Below are 12,758 nucleotides of genomic sequence, written 5' to 3' on the forward strand. Positions count from 1 at the left end.
GAAAGGATGGAAGGCTGAATCAACCTTGAGCCTGGTGAGATTTGAACTTGCAGTAATTGCAGACAGCTGATGTTAATAACAGTGCTTTAGTCTGCTGCGCCACCAGGCTCGCTGTTCCATGAGTTGATTGCTTTCACTATCAGAAAATTCCTCCTCATTTCCAGGTTGAATCTCTCCTTGGTCAGTTTCCATCCATTGTTCCTTGTCTGGCCTTCAGGTGCTTTGGAAAATAATTTGATCCCCTCCTCCCTGGGGCAGCCCCTCAGATATTGGAAGGCTGCTATCATGTCTCCCCTGGTCCTTCTCTTCACCAGACTAGCCATGCCCAGTTCCTGCAACAGTTCATCGTATGTTTGAGCCTTCAGTCCTCTCATCATCCTGGTTGCTCTTCTCTGCACTTTTTCTAGAGTCTCAACATCCTTTTTTATAGTGTGGTGATCAAAACTGGATGCAGGATTCTAGGTGCGGTCTTACTAAGGCTTTATAGAGTGGTATTAGTGCCTCCCTTGATCTTGATTGTATCCTCTCTTTTTGTCCACCTTGGTTACAGTGGAGAGGGGAAGGTGGGCTGGCGAAAGGCCAAAGAGCAGCCCACCCCTCTCATCTTCTTCCTGACTTTCATGGGTGGGCTGAGGTTGGAAGACATTTCTGAGCAAACCCCGTGCGATTCGATGGGAAAACGCACCACGAAATACACTCCTCAAAAAGTGCTGAAAGTTTAGAAGCATCCTTTGCCCTCACTCTGAATTGGCTTCGTGGCTTCATCCTAAAGTCAAGGTCGATAGTCAACCTTGCCTGCTGTGATACCACCACGCTGGACCTTCAGGATTTCTGATTAGCTGGACTGCCCACTTCAGTGGTGGGATTCAACCTGTGTAACAACTGGTTCACTGAGCACGCTCTTCACTTCAATGAGCACGCGCCAAACACATGCTCCGCGCCAGGAGTGAAATGCTCCGGTTTGGACCGATCTGGTAGCGATGGCGGTGAGTAGTTCGGAGAACCAGTAGCAAAAATCCCTGCCCCCCCCCCCCCCCCGTGCCCAGCTGAGTCGCGCGATCATCAGAGGCTTTTTTTTTATTTTTAAAAGCATTTTTTCTACAATCTCTTCAGCCGAAAAAATGCTTTTAAAAGTAAAAAAAAAAAACCTCTGATGATCACATGGCTCAGCTGGGATCGTCAGAGGCTTTTAAAAGCATTTTTTTTACAACCTCTTGAAGAGGTTATAGAAAAAATGCTTTTAAAAGCCTCTGTAGAAGTTCCTTGATCTTGAGAGTCTCGTTTTGGTGTCTTAGGACATTCCTCTGATGCTTCGACTCGGAAGAATGCCCCCCACACCACCATCCAAAAATATTTACAAATATTTGAAAAAAAGCTTGATGGATGGGGCCACACATCAGAACTTTCACTAATTTTAATCCAGACGAAGGTTGATGGATAAATAAATTGAGATGCGAGAGTGTTGGTCTCTCCCTTCTCGTGGCTCCCTGTTCTTCACTTTTTAATTCTTCCATCTCGCAAACACATTTGTGTGTTGCTAAACAAGAATTGATGAATGTGCAACATCTCTGAATTTATTGCTTTATCTACCGGGTGTGTTCAATGAACTGAGATATCTATCTTGCCGCGCCAGGATTGCTACTGGTAACAATCAAACCGAGGTAGTATGAGCTCCCTCTGGCTCCACTTCAAACCCAGCTCCCTAAATAAATCAGGAGTAAATCTGGGGGTTTTCCCACCCACCTCTCCCTTTCCCCCTAGGACCAACATCTCTCGTTCCTTCTGCTAGCCTTTGCAAATTCCACTTTTTAAAAGCCTAAATGTCTAAATCCAGTTTTCGGTAATTGTAAGCCTTGCTCATCCCTGGAAATTTTTTCAAAAATGAATTCCCCTAAAATCGGGGGGGGGGGACTTAGAATTTTTAGCAAGGGGTTCTCTGCCTGGTTGCTGGGTGGGTGTTTATTTATTTTATGTTTTATTAAATTTATATACCTCCCTACTCCCGAAGAACTCAGGGCAGTGAACAGGCACAGAATAAAATACATAAATACAAAAGTTAGAAACAATTTAAAACCAAATTAAATAATTTAGCCCAAGACAATTAAAAAACCCCATAATTTAAAACAAATTAAAATTTCAGTTTAAAAAATTAAAAAGGGGAGAAAATTAGGCCAGGCCGGCTTGCTGGAATAGGAGGGTCTTAAGAGCACGGCGGAAAGTGCGCAGATCCAGGATCCTCCGTATCTCCGGGGGGAGCTCGTTCCAGATAGTGGGTGCCCCCACAGAGAAGGCCCTCCCCCTGGGGGCCGCCAGGGTGTGGCCATGGTAGGCGTGGACTAGTCGGCCTCCTGCATCATGGCGTGGGGTGTGTGCATTTTTGCCCTACCCTGGCTCCAGAGGCTTTTTTTGAGTCTCCAGGAAGGCGAAAACGACCTCCCCAGGCTCCGGAGGCCCTCTGGAGGCCGGACTTCCTGAACTTTCGGTAGTTTTTTTTTTCACCCTCCCCGAGCCTCCACGCGCACCCTGCACTTACCTGCATCCAAAACGGGCCGTGTGGGGACACCTGGGAAGGGTGGGGCGGGGTGGGCAGGGCCAGCCAGGAGTGGGATTTGGGGGTTGTCCGAACTGCACAGAATCTTTAGCTAGAGGTTCTCCCAAACCCCTGCGAATCCCCAGCAGCTGCCTAAAATGCACATACACATTTCAGCATGTCTTGATCTTGCCCTGCAAGTTTTAGAAAAGGGAAATTGATTTTGGATGCCCTCAAACAAAGAGACCACCGGTTGACCCTGTTGGGAAAGAGAGAGACGTAGTTTCACAAATGAAAGTAATGTAGCATCCCTTCCTTTGGCTAACCTTCCTTTCCCGCTGGAGTCAGAAGTCTGCTGATGTCCCTTGGTCAACCTTCTCCGTTCTTCCTCTAAGCGCTTGTAAATCTCCTTGAAAACCATTAACGGGATCTTGCAGCCCTGAGACAAATTAAGAGAAGGCCAAGAAGAGAAAAAAAAGAAACTTGAAAGATTAATGCGGGGTTGTTTTTTCCCTAAGTCACATTCATATTTTTCCCTCTCGCGCCCCCACCCCCCCATTCATTTAATGGCAAAATCAATGCAAATCTCAATGTGAGTAAAATGGGGGGTAGGAATATATTATGGGATGCATCTATCAAGGGGAGGAATACGCTTGGATAGCGGCTCTTTAAATGGCGAGGGACCACGCAATTTATAATTTTGTTTTTCGTAGTGCTTGTGGCTGCGTTTCGGTGGTTGGTGCGATCGATCGTTTTGTGGTTTTGGTAAAACTTTTTTCAAACTTGCTCGTTCTTTGGCTGGTGTTCTTGGTTTATTATTTATAGACCACTCGCGTAGTACGTAACGTTTGTTTGGCTATCATCTGGAAATGAAAGCGGTCTTAAAAGATAGCGTCTAAAATTCTCAAATAAGGTCAGGTCGGTTTTCTCCTTGTTTCTCCTGATCTTTCTTGACAGGTGACATTATCTCATTCTCATCCTGCTTTTTATTTTTGACTTATTCTGGTTTGTTCCCTGGAGTCAGTCCTCTAAGTTTCTTCTTCCCATATTTTCAGATTTTTTTAGCCAAGAATGAATAGAATAGAATAGAATAGAATAGAATAGAATAGAATAGAATAGAATAGAATAGAATAGAATAGAATAGAATAGAATAGAATAGAATAGAATTCTTTATTGGCCAAGTGTGATTGGACACACAAGGAATTTGTCTTGGTGCATACGTTCTCGGTGTACATAAAAGAAAAGATACGTTCATCAAGGATCATAAGGTACAACACTTAATGATAGTCATAGGGAAACAGTCAATATAAATTGTAAGGATACAAGCAACAAAATTACAGTCATACAGTTGTACGTGGGAGGAGATGGGTGGTGGGAACGATGAGAAGATTAATAGTAATGCAGACTTAGTGAATAGTTTGACAGTGTTGAAGGAATTATTTGTTTAGCAGAGGGATGGCATTTGGGAAAAAAACTGTCCTTGTGTCTAGTTGTTTTTGTGTACAGTGCTCTACAGCGTCGTTTTGAGGGTAGGAGTTGAAACAGTTTATGTCCAGGATGTGAGGGGTCTGTAAATATTTTCACAGCCCTCTTTTTGACTCGTGCAGTAGACAGGTCCTCCATGGAAGGCAGGTTGGTAGCCATGGTTTTTTTCTGGTAGGAATTGTTTTATTGCATTATACGATGCAAACAAGGCGTGATAGAATACAAATATTAGACGGGTACAGAGGTATTTATAAAATAAAATAAAATATACAATAGAAATTGTGAATGCTAATGTCAGGGCTCCAAGTAACACCCCCAACGAAAGAAAACTCCGAGAACTGAGTTTCCTCAAAGTTACATTTTATTAGAGAGGTCATATTGGCACATCTAAGAAAACCCAAATCTGAACGATTCCAGGGTTTCCCCACCCAAAGGAAAGTTCAAGTCCCTGCCCAGCACCCACAAGTCCATCAAATGGTACAGTCAGGCCTGGCAGCCATGTTGTTTAGATAGCTTAAACCAGGGGTGTCAAACTCAAGGCCCAGGAGCTGGATCCGCCCCATAGGGTGGTTAGATCTGGTCCAGGGGTCCAAATCTAGCAGGTTCTGACAGGTTCTGGAGAACCGGTAGCGGAAATTTTGAGCAGTTCAGAGAACTGGCAAATACCACCTCTGGCTGGCCCCAGGAGTGGGGTGGGAATGGAGATTTTGCAATATCCTTCCCCTGAAGTGGGGTGGGAATGGAGATTTTGCAGTATCCTTCGCCTGGAATGAGGAGGGAATGGGGATTTTGCAATATCCTTCCCCTGGATTGGGGAGGGAATGGAGATTTTGCAGTATCCTTCCCCTGGAATGGAGTGGAATTTTGCAGTATCTTTCGCCTGGAGTGGGGAGGGAATGGGGATTTTGCAATATCCTTCCCCCTGGATTGGGGAGGGAATAGAGATTTGGCAGTATCCTTCCCCTGGTGTGGGGTGGGAATGGAGATTTTGCAGTATCCTTCCCCTTCCTGCCATGCACACCACGCCACGCCACGCCACACCCACCAAGCCACGCCCACAGAACCAATAGTAAAACAAAATGGATTTCACCACTGATCTGGTCTGTAGGGCCGCCCTGGAAATAGCGAAGGACCGTCCCACGGTGCCTCTGACCAATGAAAACAGAGCTCAGGAGGGCTGCCCGCGGCCCTCCCAAGCTCTGTTTTCACTGGCAGAGGGTTGCAGGAGGGCGTCGCAGCAAATGGAGCCCGTTATCGCTGGTAGAACACTCGGGCCCCCGACAGGAGTGACTTCGAGCTGGCCACGCCCACCCTGGCTCCCTGAGGTCAAATGCAACCCTGATGCAGCCCTCAATGGACTCGAGTTTGACACCCCTGGCTTAAACCTTTGAAGATAAGGAGAATATCGCTTATAGTTTCTCAAACCGATACCTTCTGAGTCTAACCTCCCAAATCTCGTGATTTGGAAGAACAACGCGGAACCACCTTTAAAAACATCAAGGTTTTTTGGATCCTGCAAATTGGATCTTCGGTGTGTTTTGAAAGACGTAGATCATTTTGATTCAAGAGAGCGGAAATTTCTACCGCGGAACTTCCGTAAGAAACTCTTTTCGTTGAGACAGTCTTGAATCTGCCTTGAAAATTCCTGTTTTCATCTTATCATGATGATAATATTTATACGGCTATTATGCCTTCTTGGTACACCGCCCAGAGTCGGTGCAGTATCTAAATGTGATAAATAAATTATTTAATTGAGATAATTTAATTGAGAGACCCAGCAACGTAAATTCACAGGCTTGTAGGGGGTCCTGCATGGTTCAAATCTCCGGTTAGAAGTGGGTCGATGATGGTTACAACCTATTAATTAATTCCCTCCCTTCTCCCTCTCCTTTATTTTTAATTAGATATTGATAATGAATGCAGGTGGGAGAATCTCTTGAGCGGGCAGGGGTCTGCACATCGGCAGGGAACGAAGAGAAAACATTATCAGGGTAAGATCCGTAAAAGATATTGTCCATACAGAAATCTGTGGGGATTCTCAGTCATCCAGGTCATGGTTGTGCCAAAAGTACTATTTTTCAAGTGGCAACCGGACTTCCTTGTTTTTTCCTTTGAAGGCATTTCACTTCTCATCCAAGAAGCTTCTTCAGCTCTGACTGGATGGTGGGGAATGGAAGGATTTATATCCCTTGCAGACTGCTGGGCATTTACATCAAGGGATGCTATTAGCAGGTTCTGACAGGTTCTGGAGAACCGGTAGCGGAAATTTTGAGTAGTTCGGAGAACTGGCAAATGCCACCTCTGGCTGGCCCCAGTTTGGGGAGTGAATGGAGATTTTGCAGTATCCTTCCCCTGGAGTGGAGAGGGAATGGAGATTTTGCAATATCCTTTCCCTGGAGTGGGGAGGAGATTTTGCAGTATCCTTCCCCCTGGAGTGGGGAGGGAATGGAGATTTCGCACTATCCTTCCCCTGCCATGCCCACCAAGCCACACCGTGCCCACCAAGCCACGCCCACAGAACCGGTAGTAAAAAAATTTCGATTTCACCACTGCCTCATTGGCTTTTAAAGAGCAACGAATTAAAAACAGTCTCTGCCATGATCTTAAAACTCGTGCTTTTACCAAGGGGAAAGAGGAAAGGAAGTAGGAAAGGAAAGGAGAGGAGGAATGAGGAAAGAAGAAAGAAAGGAGGAGAAAGAAGGGAAGGGAAAAAGGAAAGGTTGTAGTAAAAGAAAAGAAGGAAATGGTAAAAGAGCAGACCCGAACAAATAATTAATTAATTACCTAATGGGAGTTAAAGAAGAAGATGAACAAACAATGTATAAGGATGAATAAAAGACTACATTTAAACATGTTGATGAAAAATAAAAATAAAAAACTTTTTTCAAAAAAAAAGAGAGAGATAGAGATATTATAGCTCTATCTATCTATCTATCTATCTATCTATCTATCTATCTATCTATCTATCTATCTATCTATCATCCATCCCAAAAAAAAAGCAGGAATAGATGATGTTTAGTTCCCCTCCGCCCCGCAAAAAATGCATTAACGTAGACTATGGATTTGGCTCACAAGGAGGCTGGCAGGGAAAGGATTCGGTGCCCAGATTTGCCAGCCCTTTCCAGCGAAAATAAAGATTTCACTGGGTTGCGACAACAGTGACTGTTGGTACAACCAAAGAAAATTAAAACTTTCACGCTGGTTGTCCGAATGAAGTTGTGAGCAAGAAGGGGGAGAGGATGGAGGAGGAAACCGGTTACACTTCAAAACTTGATTTTGTGCCAATTCAGAGCTGAAATGAAACTCATTCTGCTGAGAACGAATTTAATATCACCCTGCACGTCTGTCTTTGGTTAGAATCACTGAACTGTGTTGTTTTGTGTTTTTTTTGCTCGGCGACTTTTCTTTTAAATTTGTTTTGGGAAATTTGCTTAGGGAAAGGAGGAAGGAGGGAAAAAAACCCACACAGCCTCACTCAGAAAAGTAAAGGTGGTGTATATGTGTAGAGTACATAAAAATACTTTTCACGCCTTTTCTTTTTCTCCTTACCTGGTTCTCAAATGAGATTTATGGATTCCCCCCCTTTTTGACGGCTGCCTGGATTCATTCCTTTTAAGGCAAAATAAAATGAAACCAACGCAGATTCAAACCAGGAAGGAGCAGGACACAAATTCTTGGGCTGAATATCTCAGGAACAGATCGGGGGTGAAATCCAGCAGGTTCTGACAGGTTCTGGAGAACCGGTAGCGGAAATTTTGAGTGGTTTGGAGAACCAGCAAATACCACCTCTGGCTGGCTCCATAGTGGGGTGGGAATGGAGATTTTGCAGTATCCTTCCCCTGGAGTGGGGAGGGAATGGGGATTTTGCAATATCCTTCCCCCAGGAGTGGGGAGGGAATGGAGATTTTGCAGTATCCTTCCCCCAGGAGTGGGAAAGGAATGGGGATTTTGCAGTATCCTTCCCCTGGAGTGGGGTGGGGATGGAGATTTTGCAGTATCCTTCCCCTGGAGTGGGGTGGGAATGGAGATTTTGCAGTATCCTTCCCTTGCCACGGCCACCAAGTCACAGCCACCAAGTCACGCCCGCAGAACCGGTAGTAAAAAAATTTGGATTTCACTACTGGAACAGATGTGTATAAAGGGAGGAGGGGTGATGATGGAAAGAGGGTTCACAGGGATGAAAGTCAAGGTGGCAACACAATCCCATCAACTCCCCAACGAAGACCCTCTCCTGCCCGCCAAATTTAGAAGGACCCTTTTAGCTTTGAAAGAAGAGGTGTGTTAGGCCTGGAAGCCATCTTGGGCATTGATTTGATCTTCAGGCCTGCCACATTTAGTGCTGTGGGAAACTGGGAGGAGGGATTGTAGGGTGCTGGGGAGATATGTAGTCATAATAACATTCCTTTCTCCGAGAGTCAGGGTCACTCTGCCCTGCACCTGGAGGGGGTGTGGCTGGGAAGCATCTCCTGTTGGGACGGGGCATTGATTGGACCATGTGATGGACATGTGTGTGCAGGGGAAGGGAGTTGCTCTTTCACTTGGGTGGGGAAAACCTGGAAGCCTTCAGATTCGGAGTCTTCTTTCGTTGGGGGTATGACTTGGAAGTCTGACAAGGTGTTTTGGAAGATCATCATTTCATACAAACTAAGTTGGTCCCAAATTTTTCTTCAGGAGAGTTTCAAAACTTGGAGAACTCCAGACTGGTCAAAAGCATCTCCTGGGAACCTGCCAGAACCTGCTGGATTTCACCCCTGTGAGTGAGAAGGAATATGGGTAAGTGTGTCCCTTTGCATTAAGGGACCTTACAGAGATATTAACATGGTCAACATCACCATCAATGGAGTTATAGCTGAATGCACCTGGAAAGGGTCCTTTTAGGGAAAGCTGTTTTTTCCAACATCCGTTCATGAAAACAGGCCCCTCGACCTAAGAAACAGTACTCTCTCCACTGTTTTATTAGCTATCTATTTATTAAGCAGATTTATATGTTTTTATTCATTTATTTGCACCATTCGCTGACCTAGCCAGGCCTCGCTTGTCTACGTAGATTGTTTTATCCCTCTTTTTTTTTTTTTTTTTGTGAGTAGGATCGCAATGCATCCTTTGAGGCCAAGAATGGGGTTTTGTTTTTTTTGAAGACATGAGTTTTTATTTATTTATTTTTTTATTAAGGTAAACACAAAACAAAAATACATACAAACATGGGTACATTAAAACAATACAAAAGAAAAAACAGACCAACACTAACTCAGTCCACTGACTGACTTCTGAAAGCTGTTGCATCGGTGGTTATTTTCTATTTCGTCTATTCTTTTCTATACATATATATTTTAAATGTTTACTTATTTAGACATTTATATATATCCAAGGTTTCCTTTTTATGAAAATATCAACTACATCTTATAAGTTTCTAGAAATCCTTCTAAGTTTTTCTCTACATCATCATTCTATTTTACCTCTTACATAATTGTCTATGTTTCTTGGTTAGATTGACAGAAAGTGTTGTCTATTGGTCCTATCTTTCCCTCTAACCAGGAGTACCACCTTTGCCAGACAAAATAGTAATCGGTATCGTCCTTCTCTTGCAATTCTTTTGTAAGTCTGTCCATTTCTGCACATTCTATTATTTTCGAAATTATTTTTTCTTCTGTTGGTAGTAATTCGGATTTCCAGTTTTGAGCGTATACTATACGTGCCGCTGTTAAGATGTGAATAATAAGATACCTCATCTCTTTGTTATATTGTGGTGTGGTCATTCCAAATAAGAAAAACTCCGGTTTCATTTTGACCTTCTGTTTAGTTATTTCTTCAATCATTTTCCTGATTTCCTGCCAATACTGTTGCGCCCTTCTGCAAGACCACCAGATATGATAATATGACCCCTTTTGTGACTTGCATTTCCAGCACATTGGAGACATATTTGGGAACATTTTATGGATTTCAAACGGAACCAAATGAATTGGATAAAATATTAAAAAGTACGGGATGAGAAAATGATAACTAAAATTTACAGATATTTAATAAAATATATATTAGAGGAGGAAATAGTGAAAGAAAATATGATAACCTGGGCAAGAAATATAGGGCACAGCATAGAACTGGATAAATGGGACAAGTTATGGACAGAAAACTACAAGCTGACACTATCGATACCATATAAAGAAAATCTTTACAAGATGTTCTACAGATGGCACCTCCCACCGGCACGTTTGAAGACATGAGTTTTAAAGATCAGGTTGCATTCGGGGTTGTCTTGATGAATTGCAGTCCAGCCATGCTCGTTTGATTCCGCAGGAGAGCAGACCTTGGAGGCCTTCAACCTTTTGGGTACCAGGGACCAGTTCCTTGGGGGGGAGGTCCCTCCACGGACTGGAGGCAGTGTGGTTTCGCAGGCTGCCTGCATCCCGCGGATGGGCCTTCGCTTGTTTGCGTGGACCAATTTCTGGCATGTTGCAGCCTGGTGCCCAGTCCATGTACCGAGGGTTGTGTACCCCGTTCTAGTCCAACCCTCCTCAAACAGCAAACCATATTCCATTTCAAACAAATATACCATTTCAGACAAATTCCTGCAAATTCATTGCAGTGATGGAATTCAGCCGGTTCGGTCCAGTTTGAGCAAATCGGTAGCGGTGACTGCAGTAGGCTCTGCCCACCTGCCTGGAGAGTAATGCCGTCCTATTTAGCCTCATTTTCAAGGTGGTGCGCATGCATGGAAGGTGCGGGCGTGAGCAAAGAGCATGCACAGAAGGCTGAGCATGCGCAGAAGGCGCGCACGCACTCACATGTGCGAACCGGTAGGGAAGGGAAGGGAATCCCACCCCTGGTTCATTGCAACCAAAACTTCTTGTCTTGAAAGGGAGGCCCAGGAAGATTCTAACGGGGTGTGGGGGATGTGGTACGTGTCTCACTTCTTATTCATTAGCGCACGTCTTATCAGGGTTCTCCCACACACACACACCCCACATCTCTGGAAATAACAGGGTCCTTGCTGGGGACTCAGATAGGTGGCCGTCTCTACGTGATGGAGCCCTGGTGGGAGACCACGGAAAGGAAAAGCGAGAGGTTTGCGGCCGCTTCCAAGAAACGACATTAGCGGGCTGTGCATTCGAGGGTGGGTGGGGGGGGAGGTGTTAGTGATACAGATGAAAGATGCATGGGGCTTAGCCTTTAAGTGGTGCCTTAATGCATTAGCAGCCGCCGCTCTGCAGAAAGGCAGCACGAAATGACATCGGCTTAATGTAATCTTGTGTGGTGGCTGCACCGTGCCAGCATCTGCAAAATTATTGGCTGTCGTTTTGGGGGTGACCTCCTCTTCCTAGCTTCTCTGGGATCCTCGCTTTGATTTTTTTTAAAGAAAAGGCCTTAAGAAGGATCATCTCGCAGCTACTTTAGGGTCTTTGCAGCCAGCAGGGTTTCTCTTATCACCCCCCCCGCCCCCCCCAAGATTCTAGTCCTCAATGTTTAACAATTTCCCTACCTCTGTCTTTGCATTTCTCTTACTGAATAATAACAGTGATAGGTGGATAAAAATGCCAAATCCAATTGAAACATCTGGCTGAGTGAGCAACCCATAATAACAATAATAACAATAATAACTATAACAACAATAATAATAATGGAAACAGAGTATTACTTAGTGTGGAAGAAATGGTATGAATGGTTGGAGGAGAGAGATAAAAGGAAGGGAAAAATTAAATAATGGTCGTTAAATAATAGGAGTTGAAGTATAATTGCTAATATGAGGAAATAAAAATTGTAGAAATGAAAGTGTGTACACGGGTATTGTTATGTATATATGTAAATAAATAAATAAATATTAGAAGTATATGTATAAAAGATTTATGTTCTGCCCCAGCTATGGACCCCAAAGAACGCAGCACACACATAGTCTGTACAAACCTTAGTTTACTAAATTAAATCAGTCTTTTTCAAACAAAGGCTGTTAATTAACTTTCAAATAATAGCAATCTTACTATGGTTGGCAGAAAGCCCAGAAGCAATTTGCAGGAAACTGATAAGAGAACTAAGATCCAGATGTGAAGAAGAGTGAACGAAGTTGTTCCCTGCAAATTGCCTCAGTCGTCGTCTTTCCTTAAATAGGCTAAGGGAGTGGCCAATTAGCCCCAAGCCTTACTCTTGAGGAGACCTCCTCCTGAGGAGCCTTTTGGCAGTTCTGTGTGCCCGTGCATTGAGAAGAGGCTCCTCCTCTTCTTCCTCTTCACCTATGGGAGCTTCTGGAGGTTCTGAAGGCCCTGGCTGAATCCCCGCCTCTGGCACCACATCTTCTCCAGCCTCTTCATTGTTCGACTCGAGTGCCAGCTGCACAGGCTGCTGGCGCAGCACCACATCAGCCTCCTCGCTGTCGGAATCAGCTACCAGTTGCACAGGCCGCTGACGGGCCACAACAATATAGTAGAAATAAGGGAGGAAAAAATGTATAAATATGAAATTTTTGACTGCTGCGAAACTATTGAAACAGAAAAAGTGTTAAAGCTTCTTTTTGTTTTTGTTTTAAAAAAGTTTAATAAAAAATTTAAATAATAATAATAATACTTTCTGCTCGAGAACAAGCACTACAAACTAATGCCATGAAAGCAAAGATACAAAAATCCACCGACAATCCAAACTGCCGACTTCGTAATGACAAAGTTGAAACTGTTTCACACTTAATATGTGAGTGCAGCAAAATCACGCAACCTGATTACAAAGCTAGACATGATTGAGTTGCTAAATTAATCCACTG

At 44.0% G+C, this 12,758-nt stretch overlaps 1 protein-coding gene across 1 annotated transcript in view; it reads left to right on the top strand.

Annotated features, from left to right (window-relative positions):
* The first annotated feature begins 3,585 nt into the window (after positions 1–3,585).
* IGSF21 (immunoglobin superfamily member 21) overlaps positions 3,586–12,758 on the top strand; it is a 255,051-nt gene continuing 245,878 nt past the window's right edge. Inside the window, exons 1-3 of the mRNA XM_087879094.1 lie at positions 3,586–3,798; positions 5,920–6,006; positions 8,687–8,788. Of these exons, the coding sequence (XP_087735220.1) occupies positions 8,785–8,788 (4 nt within the window). The 5' untranslated portion in view covers positions 3,586–3,798; positions 5,920–6,006; positions 8,687–8,784. The remainder of the gene's footprint in view (positions 3,799–5,919; positions 6,007–8,686; positions 8,789–12,758) is intronic.

This window comes from Pantherophis guttatus, chromosome 15, assembly GCF_059756535.1.
Source record: "Pantherophis guttatus breed Tessera chromosome 15, ASM5975653v1, whole genome shotgun sequence".
NCBI lineage: Eukaryota > Metazoa > Chordata > Lepidosauria > Squamata > Colubridae > Pantherophis > Pantherophis guttatus.